The 26430-nt window shown below is 31.9% G+C and overlaps 2 protein-coding genes across 3 annotated transcripts; one reads left to right on the forward strand and one right to left on the reverse strand.

Annotated features, from left to right (window-relative positions):
• LOC140805754 (uncharacterized) lies at positions 1–7132 on the forward strand. Of its 2 annotated transcripts, XM_073162047.1 has the most exons (16): positions 1–143; positions 233–267; positions 1105–1229; positions 1463–1553; positions 1711–1795; positions 2026–2110; positions 2633–2702; positions 3846–3915; positions 4111–4156; positions 4249–4495; positions 4586–4791; positions 4902–4976; positions 5599–5668; positions 5791–5871; positions 6333–6412; positions 6727–7132. In XM_073162047.1, exons 3-16 carry the CDS (start codon positions 1114–1116, stop codon positions 6803–6805), a joined length of 1401 nt encoding a protein of 466 aa, XP_073018148.1. In that variant the 5' UTR covers positions 1–143; positions 233–267; positions 1105–1113; the 3' UTR covers positions 6806–7132. The 2 variants fall into 2 exon arrangements, with proteins under 2 accessions (XP_073018148.1, XP_073018149.1); XM_073162048.1 differs by lacking the exons at positions 1–143; positions 233–267 and having other exon boundaries at positions 1106–1623.
• An 8421-nt stretch (positions 7133–15553) lies between these two features.
• On the reverse strand, positions 15554–20226 carry LOC140805755 (cysteine-rich receptor-like protein kinase 44). Its single transcript, XM_073162049.1, has 5 exons — positions 19865–20226; positions 18599–18809; positions 18273–18510; positions 17993–18143; positions 15554–16210 (listed from the first exon to the last, which is right to left on the reverse strand). Exons 1-5 carry the CDS (start codon positions 20042–20044, stop codon positions 15827–15829), a joined length of 1164 nt encoding a protein of 387 aa, XP_073018150.1. The 5' UTR covers positions 20045–20226; the 3' UTR covers positions 15554–15826.
• Positions 20227–26430: the final 6204 nt, after the last annotated feature.

A 26430-nucleotide genomic window follows, 5' to 3' on the forward strand; every position in this document is an offset into this window, starting at 1 on the left:
ATACATCGACTGTGGTACTTTGTACTTTCATTTCCTTTTCTTCTCCGTCCTGCTCAGCCATGGAAGAAGGTGGCTGAAAACCCTAAGCTCGGTCTCTCTCTCTATCTATGCATGCGCTAACCATTCACGAAGAGGAAGGAAAGGTAAAAGCTGCAACAATTGAAAGCCCTATCTGGCTGGAATTAGTTTATCTCTCTCTTTCTGTGACCGATCGGAAGCTCCCTTTCCGCAGAGACTGCAATTTTGGCTAGCTCTTGTTTTTGTAAGGTAATATTTTAACCATTTATTTGTCCGTTTTCTTCAGAGAGCGAGGACGGAGGGGTTTTCATGTTCCAAAGAACGGGAATTTGAAATGGAATAAAGAGTTGTTTTCAGTACATACTGTATTGTAGATCGTTCAATTTGTGTTTTTTGTTGCAGTGCTGTATGTAGTCCTACGGTACCATTGATACTCAAAGAAATATATTGGTGAACTGAATTACGCGCTGTTTGTTGTGTGTACGAGTGTGTGGCTTAAAAACTGGATTAATTTCTGATTTCCTCTCAAGCATGAGCACATAAGTTAGGTTATTTGTGTGCCTGTTGTCTCCTTGAGAGCTTATGCTCACATGTCCAACCGTAGTCGTCTGGTAAACTCGTAGTTTCTGGCAGGACACATTGCATTATATTTTTGTATTCAGTGGGCTGCAAAGCATCTCGTATGCCGAAAAACTCACACACTAATAAAAACTAGAGATGGGAAAGAAGTGCTGACATTTTGGAAGAAAATAAATTTCCTACTTCATCCAATTTCATGGCTTTCGTTAATTAAAATGATTCTTCTGGAATTCATCTGAAATTATAATTTGCGTTACATAGTAATTAATGCTTCTCTGTGCCTAAGGTAATGTAAAAATACTCGTATGAGATACTTTTGAGAGATTTATACAAGTATAAGGATGTAGACACAATTATTATTTATTGATTTTCTTGCGATGTGTTATTGATATATTTGAGTATAATGATATACACATAATTAGTCCTTTACTTTTTCCTTTTACTGTTGCTGTTATGTAGATGAAAATCTCTCTCTTTCTCATGAGTGCCTTGTGTGTAACAATTTCAGGGGTAGAAATGAGCTGGAGAAGAGTAGGAAAGTCATTGCAGCAAGTGGCGGCACACACTTTACTTTTCAATTTCACTCTTTTGCTAGTTCTGAAGCTTGATCACATAGTTACCTGCTCTTGGTGGTCTGGTTTATTTTTCCACTTCTTCTTTGACCTACTTATTCCTTTATTGCGTCCTTTATAGAGTATCTATCTGCTACTGTACTCGCCATTCATTATGTTTATTAGGATCTAACAAAACTTTGCTATTGTTTTTTCTATATGTGATATAAACCTAACTTTCTGCATAATTTTGCCCAAGCAGATAAAACATGTCCCTTCAAAGAAACCCCTCATGTTTAGGCACTTCTGTGCAGGGTGATCTTTTTTCCACTTTGGCTATTTCACGCAGTTGTTGCTCGAGGGAGATTCTCTCTACCTGCCCCATCTGTTCCTCATGGTCGCCATGTATGACATGTCAAATAAGAATTTTAGGAATGCATTTATGATATCATACAACTTTGTTAGATTAGCAGAGGTTGCGTCTTTCTGCAATATCAAGTAAAAATTCTGATGAATTTAAATTCTATTTTTTCTTATGTTTTCTTTTAAAATTTGTGAATAGTGGGCCCCATGTCATACTGTGGTTGCTGTGCCACTGCTTGTCGCGTTCGAACTGCTCCTTTGTATATATCTCGAGAGTACAAATGGTAAGGAAGCAAAACCACTAATGAATTTTAACATGCTCTGAGTCTTACTTATAAAGTAATTACCTCCATCCTTTTAATATGCAACTGTGTTAATTTTCATGAAAAAAAGGAAGATTTGTGCACATGCCTTTAATCTGCTCAGTCCCGTCACATATCAGAGATATGATGATATAATCATTTGCTTTAGCAGTTGCTATTGTTTTTAGTATTAACTTGTTTCTGTGGTGCAGTTAATGGTTTAGCTGCTGTGAATCTGAAAATCGTCTTCCTTCCTTTATTGGCCTTTGAAGTTATTGTCCTTGTCGACAATTTTAGGTACAGCTTTAACTTGAGTGCCCTAGGCTTTCAGTCTGTTCCCTGGTTAAAACAAAAATCATATTTTGGGATATATAACAATAATTTGATTCATGTGCCATGATTTCCTTAATATGCCAGGCAAAGTATGTTGGAGCTTGAAACAATGATTTGAAAGAAAGAGTACTAATTAGATTCATGCACTGTGCTTTTCATTTTTCATGAATATGGTAGATAAAGTATGTGGGAGCTCGAACATATTATTTTGAAATAAAGTTTTAATGTACATAAAAATTTTATGTACTTTATTCTATTGAACGTTATAAATATATGGATATGAGAGTTAAAAAAATGGTGTTTTTAATAATTTTAGGCGGGCTCTGTTTCTATCTTTTGTCTATAGTAAATGATCCTTGTCTAGGATGTTTTGCCATAAAATTGACAAAGAATACCATATTTTTTTGACACACGATCATAATTCATTTCGAATTATCATTGGTATTAGAAATTTATTATTTTTTCCCTTTTGCATTGATGATACAGAATGTGCAAAGCATTATTACCCGGAGATGATGAAAACACGAGTCATGAGGCAATATGGGAGACACTTCCTGTGAGTTTTGCTCTTAGTTGAACAGTTGCATTCTTTGTTCCTTTTTATACATTCCTACTAATCAATAGTTGTCAGTGTTGTTTCTATGCATCTTTTTGCAGTCGGTGAGTGAATATAGCCAGTGAAAGGGTTAGCCAATAAAACAAATTTATTTTTCCCTCAAAAAACGTGTGAAAAAAGTGACTAAGCCAGTGAAAGGGTTAGCCAATAAAACAAATTTAGTTTTCCCTACTTTCTCAACCCCTGTAACAAATGATTGAGCTTCCATACAAACTTGGGAGCTCTATACGCTGCAAAAAAAGAGTATTCTATATCCGTATCTAATACCGATTGGCTTGTAGTGTGGAGTTGAGTTATTGCATCCACATGCTTATCTGTTATGCTTTAAAGATTGTCCACTTGGTCTTGGTGAAGAAATTTTGTTTCTTCCTTTGTTGGCCTTTGTGGAGTAAAATATTACTTATGCACCAAAACACTTATCTAGTGGAGTACTGTAAAAAGTAGTATCACACACTGTACGGAGGCGTGTTTGTTATGTATGCTTTTCCAGAGATTGCGCACATACTAGTTCCCCTGGATATGGATTTCAAATCAAGCAGGAGAGGAAAAGGTTTGTTGTTTTCAAATTGTGTCTAAAGAACTGAGGAGCACCTGTTGCTGGTGGAGTTGTATGTCCAATTTCATGGTGCTCGCATGGATTGCGAGGAGTGCCTCAGGTGGCACAACAGATGGAAAAATCTTGGAATGAGTTCTTTAGGGACAAATGGAGAGTTCTGATTTGGTTCTGGTGCTTTGTTCTGATGAGCATTTTAGGAATAAAAAGAGACGAGACTGTACGACCCCCAAACTGTCCATTTCCAAAACGATGGGTTTGTGAATGTTATGAAGTACCATGAACAAAAGGAGGGAAATTTTGCACTTGTTTCGTGGTGCTGATGTTGGTCACACATTTTTTTGGTTGTTTCTCGAGTTTTATGTCTTGTCAATCCCTCTTGTGACTTTTATTTATGCTATGCAGTTCATGAATTTAGGCCTTTTGCGGGATCTGTCCGTTTTTTTCATTTGATTGTATCATGGTTATATTTGTATCGAGTTTACCAGGAACTCGAAGATTTATTACTAATGACAATTTACTGTGGTTAGCACTTCTGGGTTGCAATCTCCATGATTTTCTTTGTTGCGGCAACTGTTTTCACTCTCCTGAAGCTGAGTGGTAAAGAACTATCTCTTTCCTTATCTCTTGTATTTGTCTGAGTTATACAAGTCTTTGGTGGGATCACAAAAAGAGAGAATGTTGATTACTCTGAGTTCTTTATCAAGTTAAACTTACTTTTGTTCTGCATAAATGCCATGATGTTTTTTCCTGGATTATGATTTTCGTTTTTTATATAATATTTTTACATTACAGGTGATGTCGGTGCTCTAGGCTGGTGGGACTTGTTCATTAATTATGGGTACCATTTCCATTTAAAAAGTTTTTAACCTTCGTGCTTTTTGTCGGCAGTGTTTTACATGCGTGAGAGCTGATTCATTTGTATTTCTACAGGATCGCAGAATGTTTTGCATTTCTTGTCTGTACCAAATGGTCTAATCCAATAATTCATAGAAATGTTCGAACTAGAGAGGAAAGCTCGTCTTCTACTGGTGTTAGATATGTTGATTGGAACAGTGGCTTGATGATCTCCTCTGAGGATCATTCAACGGATAGAATCTGCAGTCTGCAAGACATTGGTGGCCATATCATGAAAATTCCTATTGTTGGTTTTCAAATTCTCCTTTGCATGTGGCTTGAGGTATTAATTATTGCTTATGCAGACTGTAATTGGAGCAGTTGTAGTGCTTTAGATTTTTTTTCAACTAAATGACCAGGGGCTTTGAATTAGGGAACCCCACCCAGTGCTAGAAATGTTCCGCTTCCAGTTCTCTTCTCTCCTATTTTACTAGTGCAAGGAGCTGGAATCTTATTTGCTACATCTAGACTGGTGGAAAAAGTAGTTCTTTTGCTACGGAGTGAAGCTGACAGAGGATTATATTTGATATACTCTGCAAGAGTTCATGACTGCTTTGGTTTCCTGCACCATGGCTCCAGGTAGTGATTATAGACATGCTATTTGATGGTAGGTTGTTTGAGATTAAAAAACTGGCTGTCTGGGGATGTTTCTTGTGGCGACTACATTAAGTTTGCATTTTTATCTTCAGGCTGCTTGGTTGGTGGTCCATTGATGAAACAAGCAGAGAAGAACAGGCCCGGCTTTTCCATGATGGCATCTCAGGGTAAGACTTTTGCCTTGACCATCCATGTTGCGCATGGGATCAATTAAAAACCTGCAGACACCAGCCATGCATTCACTTCTGGGTAACAATCAAGTCAACCTATAGTATCCTTGCCCAAATGAGTGCCTAAAAAATGACATTTGTTCTATATTTTGCGAATTTTGTTGGAACATAGTAACTCATTGAGAAGAGACATCTTCGTCGACGAGCATGAATGTAAAAGGTTCATGATACATGTAGGCATTTAACATTTGTAAATAATCAGTAATATGCTAATTATGTTGCTAAATATCGTGCTGCTTCTGTGTTTTAACGTATACGACTTAATAGCTATGAACTAATAGATTTTGGCGCAATGACCTAGTAAATAGTTTCATCAACCTGGCGTTACCACTAGGGTTATGACTTATGTGAACTGCAATGGTTACTCCAACAGTATAAACATTTTTATTAGGAGGTAATTTCGTACATTTCAGTTTTTTATCTTTTTTGGTCTGAACAATGCTTGAGCATGGTGGTTGGTTTCTAGTTACCTTATTGCTGTTATATCAGCATTAATAGTGTAGAAAGGATTCTATGGGATGACTTAGCATGCTGATTGTTTCTTTTACTGATGAATCAGTTATAACACTTTCTGTGGTTATCCACCTGAGATAGTGAAGAAAATGCCTAAGAAGGACCTCACGGAGGAGGTATCTGTCTCCTTTTTAGTTACATATCTTTGTTTTACGGTCACTTACCGAGGTTTTTCTTATTGGTTTCCATCCTTGAGAGTATTGCAAAATGCATCACCATTTTTGTTGTTCGTTTATAGGTTTGGAGGCTTCAAGCAGCACTCGGTGAGCAAACTCAAATTACGAAATTCAGGCAGCAGGAGTATGAGAGACTCCAACATGTAACGATCACAATCCCGATTTTTGGTTTTGACACACTTGATTATCCCTGGTCACACTTATACAATTCTTTAATTATCCTTACTCCAAGAATCTATAAAGTTTAAATTGTTTTAAGTGTGGCCCAATTTCTCCAATAAAAAATTAATGAAAGATTACTATATGAATGAGGGAGATCTCTTTATATGTTTGATGTGAGCTGCAGTGTGTTATGTACACTGGTCATAGAGCGTCTCATAATAAATCATGTTGCCATCTAAGTCATGTTTGTGGAAATGATAAATGCTTTTGGTATGTGGAATGATTTATTTTTACGCACTCCTCGCGATAGAACGTAAAAGTAGTGTGGAGGTTAACCATGCCATTTCACTTTAGTGAATATTGCTTTTTACATTTAATATGATGCTTGACACAAGTCAATTTGTACAACCACCTTTATGGCTTTTCCTGATGCTGCTGCCAGGAAAAAATTTTGTGCAGAGTCTGCTTCGAGGGAGAGATCAGTGTTGTACTTCTTCCATGCAGGCATCGCATTTTATGCAGGTAAGTGACCGACTTTCATATTTTGCAGTAAATCTTAGGCTCCACCTGGATTCTGGAGGATTGGATTTCAAATGTCCGTAGAATTTGAAATTTATCATCGTGATTAAAAAATTACTAAAACATAATAGTTCAAGATTTTTCAATCCAGAGATTTAGAGATTAAACAAACTTGAGTGGATTCGTTTAAATGATTCGAAATCTTTTCATTCGAAATCCCTACATTCTGTGATGCAACTTTAGCTAATCATTCCTGAAAAGTTGGCAATCATATGTACTTTTTTATTGCATATAAAGTTTTCTTTAATTTCATACAGCACTTGTTCAGAGAAATGTAAGAAATGCCCCATCTGTCGAGTTTGCATCGAAGAGCGGTTACCTGTGTATGATGTATAGCCGTTGTATTATCTGACATTATCGGTGAAGAGCAGCAACTGATGATGGGTTTTGTTGACACAACTAACAGTAGCAAGAGTTGGGACTTTGGAGATAGCAATCTGCTCGGTTATATAACGAGTACCTATGTATATACATATAGATATATATATACACACATTAGCTGCCGACACATGATGCAGAAATCGCGTGTCTTTATACGGAGGTTATATGTATGACATACATAATTGTATGACTACTATTTGCTAAAGGTACTAGGTTGAAGGTGGCAGCTTTGAGTACTATTATGCTTGATGGTATTGTCTTAACATGTCGAAGGTTTGGTTTGAGGTCCACTTATTTAGGTATTTTTCATTTAAAATTGTATTTTATGGGCTAATTATCAGTGATGAAAATCATTCTACTTTAAATTTTCTTTTGTCGGAGTCCTAAACAGTTAAATAAATGTGATCTCTGTAAGAAGTGCATGTATGTTCACTCCAAATGCGTATTATTGTATATTAACATTAAATTCACTGATGCTAAAAAAAATTAAGATCCCTTGATTCTTACCATTTCTCGTCTCCGGTATCTTTCTGATCGGCAGTTCCTTGCACTTACTGTCTGTCTCTAATAAACGCACAACCCACTGGAGTTGCGCAGACGAAATCTTTATTGGCTCATCTTCTGTATCCATGCTAGCATACGAATAATTTTGAACAGATTTTGGGTAGGTTTTTTGTGATACGGTTTCACGAATATTTATTTGTGAGACGGATCAACCAAAAATTCGTGAGATGGGTCAATTATATCGTATTCACAATAAAAATAATATTTTTTCGTGGATGAACCAAATAAGATGTCCGTCTTACAAAATACGACATATGAGATCGTTTCATATAAATTTTTGTCTTCGTCGTTTTATGGCAGATATCATTTCTTCCATTTCTTTCCTCAAAAAATCATTTGGCTCTGCACCAATCAAGAATGCCTATGAGGCGAGGAACCTCGTGCGTGGAGTGTTTGTCAGCTTCTTCTTTTAAAAAATAAAATAAAACATTTAATCTGGTGGTTAGAGATTATTCTGATTGTTCTAATATTTTTAATTTTTTAAATAAATTAAAAATTAAAAATTAATGATGTTGAATAAAGGAATGAATGATTAGTTATATTGTGTTTATAGATTTATATCCAACTATGGTCGGTAATGTAAATATTTATCCTCAAAAGCATTAGAAGCCACTAATTTCTCAAATAGATAGTTTTCGATTCCAAGGTTCAATACATGTAGTAGGGGATTGAAATACCTTTAACAAAAGGTTAACTCGGGAAACAACAGGTTAATCAGGGTTTATTTTCAGATGAGTCAGCTAAAACAAAAATTGAAACTCTAAATCTTTATCTCGAATCTTCAAGTCCATTATCTACCTCGGTATTGAAGATGAAGAGATCGATTTTAGACCTCATATAGACAATAGTAAATCTAAGATTGGTACTGATGAATATGTAATTTTTCCATTTCATGTATATTAACAGAACTGAGGGAAATTGAAAAGAAGAAGATATTAACCCAGCCATAAGGGTTGATGTAGTAAGAAAATATCCCAGGATATGGATGAAACTAAATTCATATCCAAATGAGGACAAGATATAGTATGAATTCGGGGCTCTTGCCTCAGTTTATACTAAATCACTCAGCTTATTAGAAATTTCAAAATTGCCTAAATTGATTTAGGAAGCAGTACACGAGACATGGACAAACAATGACTATTTTCTAGATGAGTTATTTTGGAGTTATACTTTTTCAGTATAACACTAGAGACGACATGAAAAGATTTAATAGAAGCCTTTCATTTTATCAAGCTAAGGAGATCAGATACAAATATTCAAAAAATTATCAAAGATCCTCCAACCGAAGAAACACTCATTATTGCTTCATTAATTGAGGATGACACATCTATCAGAAGAGTATGTGGTCTATAGGGTCTGTCTAACCGAGATGACCAAACAAAAGTTTACATTTAATTTTTATCAGTATTCTGTAAATAAATCTTTTTTGTTAAATACAATTACAGTAAAACAACAAGTTTTGTAGAAGACTATCTGAAAAGAAAGAAATCTTATGTGGAATAACAAGTTGTCGGGAAGCAAAGAAACTCGTCGAAAATTCTGTAATATAAATCATGTGGGAAGAATGTCAGAATAAATCTACCCAGAATGCCCAAACCAGAATGAGTCATAGTTTAGAAAAGGTTTTCGGCCAAAATCTGACTGAAAGCATGATGTAAAAATAAGCCTAAGTGGTGAGCGACTACACAAAAAAGCAGAAGATTCTTCGACAAAGATAAAACAGACATGTGATTCAAACGCTTCATTAATGGAGGATAAACCACCACTAAAAGACGATTTCACTAACTAGTGGAAAATGGACTACTCAACCACTCATGAAGACATGTAATTAGTGGGTGAAAAGATCACCACTCACAAGATGTTGTCGGCCACAATTGGGAGAATAATTCACAAGATTTGAATTTCGAATGTCAAATCCACTAGAACTTCTATAAATACCAAAGCATAAGGAAGATGAAGACATCATTCAACCTCTTCATTTTTCTCTCAAAATAAACTTGTGATAGTTTTTTTAATATATGTGTGTTGTAATTATGGCTACTATAGGTAGATAAGCAAGTTCCTCCTCTAAGAATTCTATAACAGATTGAGTTAACAATTTTTGTAAAACAATAACGGATACGAAATATTTTTTTATAGAGATCTATAAATTTAATTAAAAACCCGAAAATATTTCCACAAAAATTATCACAACATATAATTAACAATGATACAATTAATTAAAAAATATTAATTATTATAAATAAGCTTTTAGCATCCGATCGAACGATATTGAAAAATATTATCACAACACGTTATTAAAAAATAAAATAAAATCATTACAGAATTCATAAAAATATTTTTTTATATTATACATTACTTGTCAACACGTGAATTTTAAATAATAAAAAACAAACAAATGAAGAATAAAAATGTCTACAAATAAGGTCTGTATAAGAATTTACTATGCACATAGTAATCTCTTGTAGAAGAATTTACTATGTACTAATAAATTGTATTTTCTGAATAAAAAGGTCAATATTTATTGTCACTCTCATGTATTAATTTCAAATCAAATTATTTTACTATACACTCTGAAGTAGGGGACGAAACATGATTGTGTTAGGTGTTGTTGAAAGAATCTACGTCATGAATCATCTGTTGACTATAAAATCGGGTGGATATAACCCGATGATACTCCAGTCAAATAGGTAAATTGTTCAATTTATTATACGGAAACATGATTGACCATTATAAATTCAATTATCTGAAACATGATATATAGGTTGAAAATCTTGTGTAGTTGCATGTCTTTGGAGTATATGCATTTAAGAACATGCTCGATATATACATAATTATAAAGATTGATTATATTTTTGGAAATTTTAAAAGATTAGAGAGTTCAAACAAACATTTGGATAAATAAAGAGTGAGAAAAATTTATGTTTGACGACGAAGAGTTGTTAATATTTAATATTTTACCCATATTTTAAATCAAGTTAACTTTACAAACATATTTTCAAGTTCAAATTTGATTTATCGGTGAAGTCAAATATATATCAAACAATAATGGAGTTGACTTTGACAAATTCGTAGAATCACTCCCACATATTAATCATTATTATTTATTTATTTCTTGAATATATTATTTCTATAATTTATCCATACAAAATTATTAAAGTTAATAAATATTAAATCTAAAAAAAAAAGAATACATATTAAAGTTATTTTATATGTTAATGTCACACCAAAGTTTCTTGGCAAAAACTTGTGTGAGACGGTCTCACAACCGGGTTGTATTTGTGAGACGAATCTCTTATTTGGGTAATTAATGAAAAAATATTAATTTTTTATGCTAAAAATATTATTTTTTATTTTGAATATAGGTAGGGTCTCGTCTCACAGATTAGGATCCGTGAGACGGTCTCACATGAGACCCATTCAAGTTTCTTCATAGTTTCATCTTTCATAAAATTTATTAGCTAATTTTTATGTGTCAGTTTATTAATAATTTTTATATATTTCTCTCTATCTTTCTCTTATTTTTTTCTTCAATTTATTTCTAATTTCTCTAAAAATTTAAACTATCTCAATAAATTTTATTTATAATTAATATAACAAAAATTATAAAAAAAATTAATATGTCATGTATTACATGTCACAGAACATTAGTATAAATTATTCTTCAGTTCGATTACGACATGTTCATTAATTTTGATTGTTTCTTTTAAAAATTAAACATTTACAAAAATAAAGCATTGTGGGTTATTTTAATATTTTTATTTTAGTAAATGATAAAATGATTTATAAGTAACAAGCTTTCACGGATTATTATTATTTTAATATTTTTGTTTTAGTAAAATGATTTATGTATATATGAAAAATTGGTTCAAACCGGAAAAAATCGACATAAATAATAAAATGCTTTATAAGTAAAAAATGGCGTGGACCGGAAAAATCGGTCTCCAATTTAATTAAAATAAACTTAAAAAAAAGGGAATCCTGTCAATACTACGGGTTAATTCAATTCACTGCTGCTCCACGCATCTTTACAGTAAAATTTTTATAAATTAAAAATCGATAAATTAATACTCTCTCTACAATAAAGTAAAAACTTATGTGAAATGGTCTCACAGATCGTATTTTGTGAGACATGTCTCTTATTTGGGTCATTATTGAAAAATTTTATTTTTTATGCTAAGAATATTTTTTTTTTTTACTGTGAATATCGATAGAATTGATCCATCTCATAGATAAATATTTGTGAAACCGTTTCACAAGAGATCTACTCCTAAAATAATAGTTTTCCTTATCCCTAACTTAGAGCAGTTTGCTAAATTTATAATTTTGATAAATTAATAAGATAATAAATTTTTGAAAAACTCTCATATAACTATATGGACTCGTCAATATAAAAAATTAATAATTCTATAAAAACATAAAAAATAACTAGAACAACTTAATAAAATATGATTATGCTTTTTTTTTCCTTGAAATTTAAATCTTATAAAATAATTTCTGTCTTTTTGTTTGTTTTGTATGGAGACTTTTATTTGATTAGTCAATATATTAAATATTATGGAATTATTAAAAACAATGAATATTATTTACTTATTTTTATAAATATAAATATATTTGTGTAATAAATTTTATTTTTTATATTGATTCAAAGATTATATCATCAGAGAAACACAATGTTTTTTTATGTGATTTAATTTATGTTCAATAAATAAATATATATTTTAAAATAATAAATTATTAATTTATCGATTAATTAAGATTTATCTAAATTAATAAAATTACAAGATGCCAAAATTATTAATTTATAGAAGTTTTACTGTATATAGATGTTCATCGAGATTGAATACAGAAATTTTTCTTTTTTGTTTTCGATGATACAGACCTTATTTGTAGACATTTTTATTCTTCATTTGTTTGTTTTTTATTATTTAAAATTCAAGCGTTGACAAGCAATGTATAATATATAAAAAAAATTTATGAATTCTGTAATGATTTTATTTTATTTTTTAATAACGTGTTATGATAATAATTTTCAATATCATTAGATTATAATTTTGTTTGTTGAGTTTGTCTCCAACATCGTTCGACCGGATGCTAAAAGCTTATTCATAATAATTAATATTTTTTTATTAATTGTATCATTTGTTAATTATATGTTGTGATAATTTTTGTAGAAATATTTTCGGGTTTTTAATTAAATTTATAGTCCTCTATAGAAACTGTTTCGTATCCGTTATTGTTTTACAAAAATTGTCAACTCAAGCAGCTATAGAAGCGTGTTGCAAGCATTTATAAAACATTTTAAACTTTTATTTTCAACCAATGTGGGACAAAAATATCACAATAATCTATCTTTCAGAATGTGAGCTTGTCCCTTGATCCACCAGTTCTGGGAATCTAGAGATGACTCCTATAGTTTCAAGAGGTCGCTCCAGTGATTTAACACTTTGCTCCGCAGGTTCAAAGGATTGCTCTAATCCACGTAATACTTGCCCCAGCAAAACGCTTATTTCCTTTGTTCCTATTGATGACCGTCTCTGATATAGAAACTTTATAAAGCCCGAGCTGCACAACTGTAGAATAGATTTCTATAGAAATAATTTCATCTCAGCCTCGTTTTACGAAAATGGTTAACTCAAGTTGTTATAGAATTCTATTGTAAACCTTTATAAATCATTTTAAACTTTCATTTTCAATAAGTGTAGAAAAAGGGTATCACACAATCTAAAGATAGTAATTCTAAAGACTCAAAAAACTTATTCAGGTGGTAACTAGTACATTATAAAAGAGATAATTACATTTTGGTTTGTAATTTACTCTATTCTCACTTTTTGTCGTGTTAAAAATGAATATGCATTTTTAGTCTCATAAAATACGTTTTTCACAGTTTTGGTCATGTTAACATTACATTTGCATTTTTAGTCTTTTAAATTATATTATATTTTTTATTTTTGGATTTTTTTATCAGAGTACGTATTGCTTTCTTCCAAATAATATTTAAAAAAATCACAACATACATGCAAATTTCCTTCAAAAAGTTCATGTTAGCATCCACATTTGCCATAAAATCAAATTTCTACATACACGATAGACTTCGATAAAAAAAGACGAAAAGAACATGCAAGTTAAATGATTAAAATTTCAAATTAATCGTTATCAAGATCAAAAAATAAAAAAAAATACAAGTTACATGACTAAAAATATAAACACACTATTAACAAGACCAAAAATGAAAAAAAAAAAAAAAACAACATGCAAGTTACTGGACTAAAAATACAAATTTATTTTTAACAGAAATAGAAGTGGAAAAAATGAAAATTACAGGAACGAAAATATAATTTTTCTCATAGTAAAATCATATAACAGGACAAGACCATAAACTTAACATCATAGTATGCTTCACATTTCATGGGATGCATATATGCTAGTGTGGTAATCACCTCAAAGAGTACATTCATTGGATACCTGATCACTTATATAGTTATACACCATTGTCATAACATACAATACAACTCCCCGAGGCACTAATCTCGTACTACTTCTACTACTACAAATGTATCAAAATATCATTTTCATTGTCATATCTCTCGTTTCATGTAAAAAAACAAGTTTAAAGTCATATAAATCATTCATTCATTTGATAAAAATAATTTGTACTATGAAAAACAATAATTCTTTTACTTGATGAAGGAAAATCATGATTTCATACTAAAAATAATTTGTTCCATGAATGGTGCAATATTCCCATAGGAAAAAGGATTACCATGCAAAAGACTTGTAAAAAGAACAATCTACGCACAAAAAAAATGACTCAATACATATTGCTTTGATGACATGCAAAACTTTAATAAAACTAGTTTTACTTCATAAGAATGATGCATTCTTATTCACGAAATCGACTTCTGGATTTGTATCAATAAAAAAAAACTTCAAAATTTATTGAAGGGAGTGCGGCCGTAGAGATGTAATCGAGTCGAGTCGAGCCGAACTCTTGAATGTTTGAGCTTGGTTCGTTTATAATCGAGCCGAGCTCGAGCTTTATTTAAAGAATATATGCATGACTCACGAGCTTATTTAAGCCTTTAGCCTAAACAAGCTTAATAAATATGAATTATACATTTAAATTTTCATTAAATTAATTAAAAAGTAAATTATATATAATATATTATTCTTATTAAAATTTGTAAATTTATTATAATAAATAAATTTAATAGATTTTTTTATATATTTCATAAATAATATGCAAAATCAATAAATCAAATATCAAAACTATTATTTTTTAATCTAAAAGATTACTCATGAACTTATCAACGAACATGTTCACGAGCTAACAAGCCGAATACTGTAAAGCTTGAGTTTGGTTTGTTTATCTTAACGAGCCTCATTAAACGAGCTCAAACGAGCTTTTATCGAACCGAGCTTGTTTGGTTCGTTTACATCCCTAAGTGCGGGGAATTTAAAGAAATTCCAATGAGAGGGGAGAGAGAGGCAGTTCTTATATTCTTGGGTCTCTAATAATGTCAAAATATAGCCAATAAGAAAAGTTTATGAAAATGGTAGGCGAGCACATAATTTTATTTTAAAAATATATTTTATGTCATATGATATTTTATTTTAAAATTTAAGTAGTGAAAAACCAAAATTTCTTTTTAAAAAACCCATGAACACAATTTTAAAAATTTCTTTTTAAAAAACCCATGAACACAATGGAAGAGGCCATTAATTTCTTGTTATTGGATAAATACTCACATTGGAGTGTAATTTTTAAAATTTTGGCGGAAAAAATGGCATTCCAAATGCTTTGCAGGAGCAGTAATCCACGGTATTTTGAGCAAAAGATCGTGAAAATAACAAATTTAAGTATTTCATACGACGACGTGTGTGTGTGTATCGACTTCGCGATTTCTCTCCGTATTGGATCATTCATCATGAGATTTTCGAGCTCCGACTGCTGAATTCTTCAAAATTTCCAGATATTCCTTCTCAATTGCTCGATGCCCAGCTGTTACACTTGGGCTATATTTAGAATATTGTAAGCAGAGTATCACAAAATTTTGGCCTTTACACTAAAACAAACAAAGTATGCTACCTAAATAAAACTGAATAGATCGAAAATTCAATCTATCTTGCAAATGCAGTTGGATTGAATGAAGCCTGAATACTTCAAAATCCCATAAATGTTGAAGTAGAATGATCAAATGTACAACAGCTAAAAATACATTACAACTTTCTGACACGAACAGTGTTGCATTTCTATCGCATGTCTATAGAATATAATCCATGTCCTTGAAATATCTAAAAGTATATTATCACCAAGATATTCTCCATTTTTATACACATTACATGAAATAAAACAATATTTATGTTGCTAGATATTTAAAGTGCTAAAAATTATTATGACCTTAATTATCTTCACCTACCTTCACCCACAGATGAATATGAAATCGAGTTTCTAGAGTATTCGTCGATAAAACCAGTGTCTTGATCTGAATCCTTATTAGCACCAGTTTGGATACTCGCATTGCCAGTACTAGTGGTAAAAGCATCAGAAGTATTGGTCGTGGTAGTCCATCGGCCTGCACGACCATGAACACCTGGTTTTCCAGGTCTAGGTAAAGTGAATGAATTACTCAAAAGAGTGAGCTGAATGGAATTCATTTCTGGCCTATCTGCGACGCTGGCTTGGCAGCATAAAAGTCCTAAATGAATGCACACTGCTGCTTCTTCAGGATTGAACTTTTGTAGGCTTGCATCAACTAGTTCCAATGATTTCCCAGCTTGAAAGAGTATCCAGGCCTAGAAAAGAAATTAACAATATGTCATCATTAAATGAGGTTCGAACACAACCAGCCAATATATAGATATTATATCTGTGGACTTCGTGGAGCCTGATAATTTTTTTTTTGAGTATAAATGATGTATCTAGTATTCACGAGGGTATTGTGTTAAAAAATAAAGAAATATTCACGAGGGTATTTAAGCAAAAATTGGGAGAGGAGACGCAAGCAGCTGGGCTCAAATGTAGAAAACCTCTCCTATTAAGGGAGAGGCAATCAGCCGGGCTCAAAGGGCCGTCAGATTCAGCACAGTTTCAAAACCTTAGAAAGGCTGAATATGAGATTCTCTTCTATCAGGCTCTAACTGGAACATCAAAGCTAAATGGTGTTTCCAAGAGCTGGAATTCATATCTTAGATTTCCTTAAAGAGGACGATATTCTCTTCTTCTGGACTGTAACTGGAACATCAAAGATAAATGATGTTTTCCAAGAGGAGGAATTGTTTGTTATTAAAGGGTATGGTTGAATATGAGATCCATCTTGTTTTATTAGGATAACTAAAGAAATCAATTGAATGTTCTTTCAATTCTCTTTTCGAATAAATCACTTGGTTGTCTCAATCTTCATCGAAGGATAGTTGATGGAAGAGTTTTAGCGAAGAACCCACGAGGAGATATTCCTTTAAATGTTTCATGATATTCCTATCTCAAGGTCAATGAGTCCCAAAACTTCTGAAAAGAGGAAATAATGACACAGAGAGCATATGCTTCAGCTAAAGAAACTATATACTATTCCGATGTTGCATATTCTGTAACAACAAGTACCAGACATCACAGCGGGATTGATGGGAGTTACCAGGAAGCCATGAAGGATATCCTATAAAACGATGTTCAAATCCTTACAGTATCAAAACTAAAACAAATATTTTTTTATAGCATACATAACCATCTTGTGATCCAATTACCGGTGTATACGTTCCAACAGTTCCAACGAAGTAAACAGTAATATTGTTGAATCATGCCACAACAAGAATCTGAGAGGAATCAATATTCTGTCTTCACGTATTACTTGTACACAATGAATCTTTCGTTAAGGTATCTCCCAACAAGCTCATGCGAATGGCCATGTATTATAATTTTTTACACACACATTCTTCTGCTTTGCATAACCCCGGAGCTAATGGGATCCCACAGTTAAGCTATTTCTTGAGATGTGTTAGACAGCTTCAGTTTCATACAATATTTCTCCAAATGCAACCCTCGATTTCCTATTGGTTATGGATGGTTTTCCGAGAAAATTTGGGTTTCACATTCAATTTTTCTCTTCTAACATCCTGCCTTAACCCCAACAATTAGGGATGAACTCAAACAGTTGAGAGATTGAAGTGTGATACATGTGCAGTTCAATAAGTTTTAAGAGGATAAAATGATCGACAGAAGCTAGCATTTATAAACCTATATCAAAATCATGAGCACGTTCACAAATTTTAAAAAAAAATTCTTTTCAGATAGCATCATCCCTAGTATTTCTTTTCACTTCTAACAGATTGGATTGGCAGCACTTCAGATATACTCCGATTTATTAGTGATATTACTAGCAAAATAGGAACAAAGGATGCTTCGATCAAATGCAAAAGCTTGTGATATAGCTTTTGGCAAGGATGGAAACTTTCTCCTAATAGATCTCTCCAAAAAATTTCCTCGGAAAAACATGCCTTCAATTGCTGAAAAAGTACCAATATCTTATCTGAACTTAATTAAGTAAAAGAACATAAAGACGCCCAACTTTTATTGTTACTTACATAATTTACAAGGTCTGCCTTTCCAGCACCAAGTGATCCATCATGATTCTTCCTTCCACTCACAATCTCCAAAATTAAAACGCCAAAACTAAAAACGTCAGTCTTGACAGACAAGTATCCATGCATTGCATATTCAGGAGCCATATAGCCACTGCATTTTATAAACGATGTTAAATTTCAAGAGACTGGTAGAAGAAAATAGAGTACTGAAAGAAGGTACTGGTCCAAGAGAAATAACTCAATAAACTGAGACAGAAAGAGAAGAAGATTGACTGCTTACCGAGTTCCAGAAATTTTAGACGTTTCTAAATGGGTGTCTTCTCCTGGAAACAGCCTTGCCAAACCAAAATCAGCTATTTTTGGATTCAATTGTTCATCAAGCAATATATTACTGGCTTTAATATCTCTGTGGATTATCCTTTCAGGGGCTTCTTCATGAAGATAGAGAAGACCACTTACGATACCCTTAACTATTTGAAATCGTTTTGTCCAATCAAGCAGTAGAGACTTCTTTTTATCTGGAAAACTGAACCCGATCATTTCTAATATCTAATTTACAATTGTTACTGCCTACAGAAAAAGTTATTCTAAGAAAAGTTTAAATACCAAAAAGAAAGTGGTCAAGACTCAAGTTTGGTAGGTACTCATAGACAAGCATCTTTTCAGGTCCTTCTGCACAACATCCTAGCAAAATGACTAAGTTCCTATGCTGAACTCTTAGCAACAATTTAACTTCATTTATAAATTGAGTCACGCCTTGTCTTGAATTCAAGGACAACTTCTTTACAGCTACTTCTTGTCCGTTTTTCAATAGTCCCTGCAAGGAGAAATAATGTCAAGAAAAAGAGGTGACACGTTAATTCTTAAGTTAAGGATAAACATTCTTTCAATAAAACAAACCAATTCTATTCAATTGTGAACAATAATTAAACTGGAAAGGCTTCTGATCAGATCATTCCAAAAAAATTCTTTATTTACAAAAGGACATGTGAATATAATAGATAAACAAAGATTATTCAGAATAAAAGTGAGAACTGAATTGACCAAAACGTTTAGGTTATCCCCTTTCCTGGAAAAAAGATATCATACAAAATTAAATGGGTTCTTAAGTATCCAATTCCTGGAGCGCCTTATCCACAATCCAGTGTAAAACTATAAGATACTTATGTAACATATAATTATGGTAGTGAAGTATGCCATTGAAATTGTATCCTTAATCGCCAGGAAAATTCTCTTACATCCAGGTAATAAAACTGGAGACAGCTACCTTACACAAAGCTCAACTGAGAAACCAACTGAATAGTCGAAACCATTGAAAATAACTGGCGAGGAAGAAGCGTCTTCCAAATTCATAATCAGTGTAACGCAGTTTATACTCATTCATCAGAAATTCTCCTTTACGTGGATCCCTGACCCCTCCATTTACGTCGCACGCCATATTCCCTGTAATCAAGTCATTTGGGTCCTCAACACTTCGTTAGCTCTATGAGCTACTTGCCCAACAGGGTTGACTTGCGCTAGAAGGCGCCTCCCAGACCCTCATGTGAAGTTAGTACCAAACATTAAGCAACCATAATTCTACAAAAGCACTCCAACAAGATTGGATGTATCATCAAAGCGATAAGGCTTACAATGACTGATCTTATTCAAGATATTAACTTGATATCCAAATCAAATCCATCCATCCAAAAATAACCAAAAAGATGTCAGTATCCAAAATCATACAAGTTACACCTAACAAGGGTGATTGAGTACAATCATGGACCGGATAACGCAGAGATAAATCTCAGACAGAAACAGCATCATAGGTATAATCAATAGGATTCAACATCGAGACAACTTAATCCCTTCATGGAAAGCCGAAAAGCATACCTTGTAGACAGGCCCAAAGCCGCCGTGACCCAGCTGATTCAACTCCGAGAATAAATTGGTGGCAATCTGAAGTTCCTCAAGCTTAAAAAACAAAGAATCTTCGGTTCCATCCGCATCATCTTCTTCACTGGCTCTCGCCGGCCTTCGCAGGCAGCCGCAAAACCCGGAGTATAATCCCATGAAAGCATCAACAAGAAAACTACGGGTTCCTGTAGCATAATCCAGATTGATTCTCGACCAGTAAAATCACGTAGAAAAATTGATTGAAATTCGAGAATTCCAGCCCGTTGCTCCTGCTGAAGGTCGATCTTAAAGTTACGCATTGACTAAATGAAGAAAAGTCAACATTATTTGGTGAAGTCTGGTCAACTAATTATCTCACGTGAATACCAACTCAAATTATATTTGGATTATAAATAATAGTTTTAATATAAAAAATAATATTTGTTATAAATCGAGATCAATAAATATTTTCACAAAATTAATTCGAGAAATAATTTTATAGAAAATTTTGAGTATTTAATTTGGCCATTTATTGAAGACTTTTTGTTTGATTTGAAACTTTGTGCTTTTAAACCAAACGTCGAACATAATTAAAAGTCGAATTTTGTAATTCAAATATAAATGTTAAAATCGAAGTTTATTTCATTCGATTTCAGATTATATATATCAACCAAAAACCCGAAATTTCATTAAATTAATGCTTTTATTTATATTTTATTTTTAAGATTATATTTAGTGAACGGATAATCATTTTAAATAATTTTCAGTTGATTGTTATTTATTTAAATATTTTATTAAGAAATCATATAAAATGAAAACATATCATATTTTACAATATATCTATATTATTAATTTAAATAATTGTATCAAAACCAAAATAACCAATCAAAATAATCGAATCGTTTTGGTAAAAAAAGCGAACCGAACCGAAGAAAAATTGTTCAGATATCAAATTATATATTTCTAAAACTAAAAACCAAAAAACCTAAATAAAAAGAAAAATCAAACCGAACCGGTGAGAAACAACAGTCAACGAACTATTGCAACTTGCGAAAATTTTGAAAAAACATCATAAAATAACATTGGTTGACCGTTGACGGGATTCTAGTTAGACTCGTATTTTTAATTTTTAAAAGTAAGTGATTGTTGAACCGCTCCAGCAGCCCGGCGGTCCAGCTTCCTAGAGTGATATTTCCTTTTTTCAAAAAGAATTATTCTTAAATGAGCATCTTAAAATAAAAATGTTATTTATTAATTTCATAATTTAAATATCTTTGTAAAAATATTCTTTAAAAAACGTGTCATGTTAATTAATTTTTAATATTTTGTGTATATGAACATAAAATAAAGATAGTCAAAATAATAGCTTTACTTTATTAAAAAACAACATGAATTTAATCACTATATGATATATTAAGGAATATTTTGTAATAAAATAAAGTAATTGATACGTTCGATGAATGAATAACGTGCATAAAGTGGATATCTATTTATATCTGTTTGAAATTTGTCTGCTCTTTAATGAATTCGCCACTACTTTTAAATCATGTGAACAGACGAAGGGACAAACATTTCACATTGAAGAGATGTGATCCTTCACATATGGTTAACAGTATATCTCTTGTGAGATAGTCTCACGAATTTTTATCTATAAGACGAGTCAACCATACCGATGTTCACAATAAAAAATAATACTCTTAGGCTGCGTTTGGTTGCAGGATAAAATAAACTAATGATTAGTATGTAAATGATAAAGAAAATGATTGTCGTAGATATGTAATATATGGTAGTATGTTTGGTTAGATTTTTAAGTATAGGATAATTTTGAAATTTTTGATGAAAGGACAAAATTGCCCTTCTTTTTTTTTTTTTCTTCTTCCATTCCGGCGCGGCGGTCCGGGGGCCGACGTGGCGGCGACGACGTCAGTCCGACGACGGCGGTGAGTCGGCGGTCCGGCGGTCCGACGGCGGTGATGGCGTTCCGGCGACGGCTATGCGGTGCGGTCCGGCGTATGTCCGGCGACGGCGGGGGTGGCGGTCCGGCGGCGGCCGTCCGACGGAGGTCCGGCGAGGGCGGCGGCGACGGCGGTCCGGCAGCCGAGGTGGTTCAATAGCGGTGAAGGAAGAAGGGTAAAATTGGAAATTGGGTAGGGATAGAGGAGGGATTAATAATCCTACGGAGGGAGGATGTACTATTTTATCACACGTAATACCACCTAATAATTCATAGGAAGGATTGAGCTGGTTTACTAAGAATCGTACCAAACGCAGGATTAAGTGTGATAAAATAATCTATCACACCTAATCCGTCCAACCAAACGTTGCCTTAGCATAAAAAGTAATATTTTTTCATGGATGACCCAAATAAAAGATATGTCTCACAAAATACGACTCGTGAGACCGTCTCACACAAGTTTTTGCCTGATTTTTAATGAGACACAAGTGGTGGAGTTTGATATCCAATATTACTCTGGATTTTTTTTCTCTTCAAAATACGAAATAATACAAGTCAATTAACTTCATATCGATTAGATTTTCTCGACTAATATCTTAATTTTTTTGGGCTCTGTCTTCTTTTTCTATTCGAGCTATCAGTACTAAATACAAAAATCTTATCTTTAATTTTATATTTGAGGTACCCGAGTTGAATACAATTTTATATCGAAATCTCAATATAAAAAATTAAAAATAGAAAGATTTGTTCGAGCTACAACTCATGCGGGCCCGTAAGGTGGCTCCATCCTTGGCACACATGGCATCCATGTGGCACTTATAACGGTTTTTTTTTTCAAAAAATATTAAAAATTTAAAAAATCATTATAAAAATGTTACTAATTGAAATTGTGTATGAAAGTAGTATAATCCGGTTATAATTGCCGCAGATTCAGAACTAAATTTTTTTTTTTAAAAAAAATAAGGTGGTCATGCCTTGTGACACGGATTCTGAATCCGTGGCAGAAGGTCACGGATTCTTAATCCGAGACCTATGCATGTGCACTCTCTCCCCTTCTATTTAATTGCACCTTGCCGATCATTCCATTCGCATTTTAAATTTGTTGGCTTTGGTATTTCCATTCCTCATTTCAATTTGTTGGCTTCGGTATTTCCATTCGCCTTTTGAATTTGTTGGTTGTCCTCGGCGACCCAATTCTTCGGTATTTTTATTTGCGTAACATCAATATTTCCGTTTGTTGGTAATAATTCTGGTCGGTTTGTTATGCTCGTAATTTTTTTGCATTAACATGTTATTATATTGTTCGTTGATTAATCATTTATTTCATACGAGTAATTATTTACAGGTAACGTTATTATTTTTATTCATTATATTTATTATTGTTTGTTTATTGACTGAACTAAATTTGGTTGACTGAATTTTATTATTGCAACAATTTATATTATTAAAATTAGTTTAACGTAATAATAATTACAAAATTAGAATTGTTTTATTAAATATTATTATTAGTTAAATAATATTCTTTAATATTATTTTAATATAATATTTTTTCAGTAAAAAAAATTATATGTTATTATTATTTAGTAAAGGTATCTGAAAACTCCCAATGTCTTTGTAAAGATAATAAAAACTTTACGCACATTTTAACGTCTTCTTATACAATGTTTGTACACGATACGCTGTCGGTTCAAATTTATGTTATAAAGTTTATTGATTGATAATTTGTATAAATGAAAGACAAAATTTTATATTAATCGCTCGCAATAAATAATATACATTGCATATGAAAATACAATTTGTAGCAATAATTTTTTAATATATTTTCCAAGGAAAAAGTACTCAACATTTACTGCCTGCAAGTGTATCATTAATTTATACAATGAAAATCTAATTAATACTTGGTTGGGTATACTGATTTTCACTTGTAATACCTAAATAAAATTTAAAATTTTTGATTTTTTTTACCACAATATAATAAATTAAATTTTTATTATTGAATAAAAAAAATAATAATAATAGCTTAATGTAATAATAATAACAAAATTAAATATATTTTAGTATTTATTTATTATTCGTTAAATAAATTTTTTTAAGATTATTATCACATAATATTATCATACTGAAAAATAATAAATGTTACTATTATTTAGTAAAGACAATATAATAATTTACAGTAATTAGTTTATTAATGTATTATGAATTATTATTTATTTTTAAAAAATCTAATCATATTTAACAATTCATCATCAGCATATACGTTTTATTTTTTACAGCCGAAAATTCCAAATAAATGTTGTTTAATATAAAATACTTAGTTACATTTTTTTTTTGATAAAATGAAAAGATTTGGTCGACTTGATTTTTCACATGAAATCCATATAAATCATACGAATCTAACGTAAAATTTATCAAATTTTGATCATTGATCCTACAAATAAGGTAATACAACACTTCTCTGGCACGAATATCCCAACTTACTTCATACTCTCATTTATTATCACTTTCTTATTAGTATTCGTATTAGTAATTCTACAACATAAATAATATTCAAAACATAAATATAACAAAATTATATAAAATAGTATAATGCAACCGAAAAAAATTATATTACATTAATACAATTATAATACAATTAAAATATAAGAAATTATTGAAATTACCTTTTCAAATGTCGTTGAACGGAATTTGTAATTAAATCAGCTACCAGAGTTTAATATCTCGGCAATAAATTACAAACATTATCAGATATAATATACATAAAACAATTCAATATAGAAAGAAAAAACAGAGATTCGACTTAGACTCGACGCAATTTTCCAAATTCTGATACTCAGCACAATTCTCCTAAATCAAAATTCTGAATTGTCGGCGCAATTCTCTAAAATTCTGATATTCGACAGAAAAATATCAAATCAAATTAGGAATTCTCTAAAAATGTTCATCAATGCCGAATATTTGCGAAGGAAGAATGCCAAAGATTTACGCAAAAAATATGCACAAGACTCGATGCAATTTATAAGAGGAGAATTGGTCACGGATTATTAGAATCCGTGACAGGCTGTCACGGATTCAATGAATATGTGACTTCTTTTTTTAATTTTTTTCTTTAAAAAAATTAAATCCGCAGCAGCAACACACGGATTATGGTGTCCCTTTTTTAATTTTTTAATTTTTTAAAACAAAAATATGAATCCGCATCAGCAAAAAACGGATTATTTTACTTTTGTAAACATTTTCAATTTGCAACATTTGTATAATTAGTTTATTAATTTATAATATTTTAAAAAAAACCCCACTTATAACATCCTTTGTGCCACTTTTATGACAATTACTATAAAATTTAAATTAAGATTCAACTTCATGATACATTTAGTTCAATCATGGATCAAAGTTCACAAACCAGGTCAAAGGTTAAACCAAGTCATTACTTTCCATAACTAAAGTTAGGCCTTAATGGGCGGGTCGAATCGGAACCGGTCCAAAACCAGCCCAAACCACTGTGATAATGATTTAATGGTTTAGACTGCTTCTTACTTAAAAAAACCTGGAACCAAACTAGTTCCACAAGTCGGAACTGGAACTAGTTAAAAAAATAGGAAATATGGAAAACAGAAATAGTCAATGTAGGCCCAAAAAACCGTTGGGCCCAACGGGCTAATTACATAGCCATTGGTTCTCTCTAACGAAATGGGGCTAGCAATTGCAGATTGACCCCCTCTATAATTATTTAATTTCATACTAGTCCGTTATTTTTGTTATTATAAATAGATATTATTTGTTAGTTTTTTGTAGAATTTCTATCATTCTCTCAACTCCAACTTTCAAGTCTTCGATTCTCTTATTTATAAATTCAAAGTTCTAACTGTTAGATCAATTAAAGTTTTAGTGTTTAATAAATTTTACAAAACTGAACTGTCTTAAACTGGAGCAAATAAGTCCACAAACTAAATTGATTTAGATAAACTGGACTAAGTCAAAGTTAAACTGACACAGACTACAATTTATCGGTTTATAATTGCCACATAATGTTTGCATGGATAAAATACAAGTCAACAGTTCTTTTGGAACGATTCCTTTTGAAACTCGAGACCTTTGTATTCAGAATATATAAATAGAGAAAAAGTTTAGTTTAGTAAATCTCTAAGACTTTTAAAAAGGTCCAAGCTTTCAAGTATCTAAACTAAACTCGGTCACTCGAGCACACTTTAAAATAATTGTGTACCTAATCATTGATGATCACTAAGTTTTATGATATCATATTATTATAATTCATTGTATTTGATAATAGTTTATATACTATTATTCATTCAGGTGTACTAGAAGTTTCAGTTTGACAATGTTTAAGTCCAAACTAAATTAAGATTTTGCAAATTACTTGTACTATTCAAAGTCTTCTAGTGCGGCACTTCCAAAAGGAAAACATGTGACGCAGAAGCTTGAGTTTTTCGAACATCCAGAAAAAATCTTGCGTACTTTTCACTTTCATTCTGCCAATCAGTTTACATAGCCAAACCATTATTTGATTTGCTCTTATATGTCAGTTTGACTTCTTTTTGCACATATTTATTAGTAAACTGACATTGACAATTGATGATATAATTCAGTTTCC

This window comes from Primulina eburnea, chromosome 11 (genome assembly GCF_022965805.1).
Source record: "Primulina eburnea isolate SZY01 chromosome 11, ASM2296580v1, whole genome shotgun sequence".
NCBI lineage: Eukaryota > Viridiplantae > Streptophyta > Magnoliopsida > Lamiales > Gesneriaceae > Primulina > Primulina eburnea.

What these genes read in the sequence shown, in the direction of transcription:
- LOC140805754 (XM_073162047.1), top strand. Translation starts at nt 1,114, where the DNA reads ATGAGCTGGAGAAGAGTAGGAAAGTCATTGCAGCAAGTGGCGGCACAC. An exon ending in CTGTTCCTCATGGTCGCCAT is followed by an intron (nt 1,554 to 1,710) that starts GTATGACATGTC and finishes ATTTGTGAATAG; the next exon opens with TGGGCCCCATGTCATACTGT. An exon ending in TCCTTTGCATGTGGCTTGAG is followed by an intron (nt 4,496 to 4,585) that starts GTATTAATTATT and finishes GCTTTGAATTAG; the next exon opens with GGAACCCCACCCAGTGCTAG.
- LOC140805755 (XM_073162049.1), bottom strand. Translation starts at nt 20,044, where the DNA reads ATGGGATTATACTCCGGGTTTTGCGGCTGCCTGCGAAGGCCGGCGAGA. An exon ending in GCTTTGGGCCTGTCTACAAG is followed by an intron (nt 18,810 to 19,864) that starts GTATGCTTTTCG and finishes TTCTCCTTGCAG; the next exon opens with GGACTATTGAAAAACGGACA. An exon ending in TCTTGACCACTTTCTTTTTG is followed by an intron (nt 18,511 to 18,598) that starts GTATTTAAACTT and finishes TCAGTTTTCCAG; the next exon opens with ATAAAAAGAAGTCTCTACTG.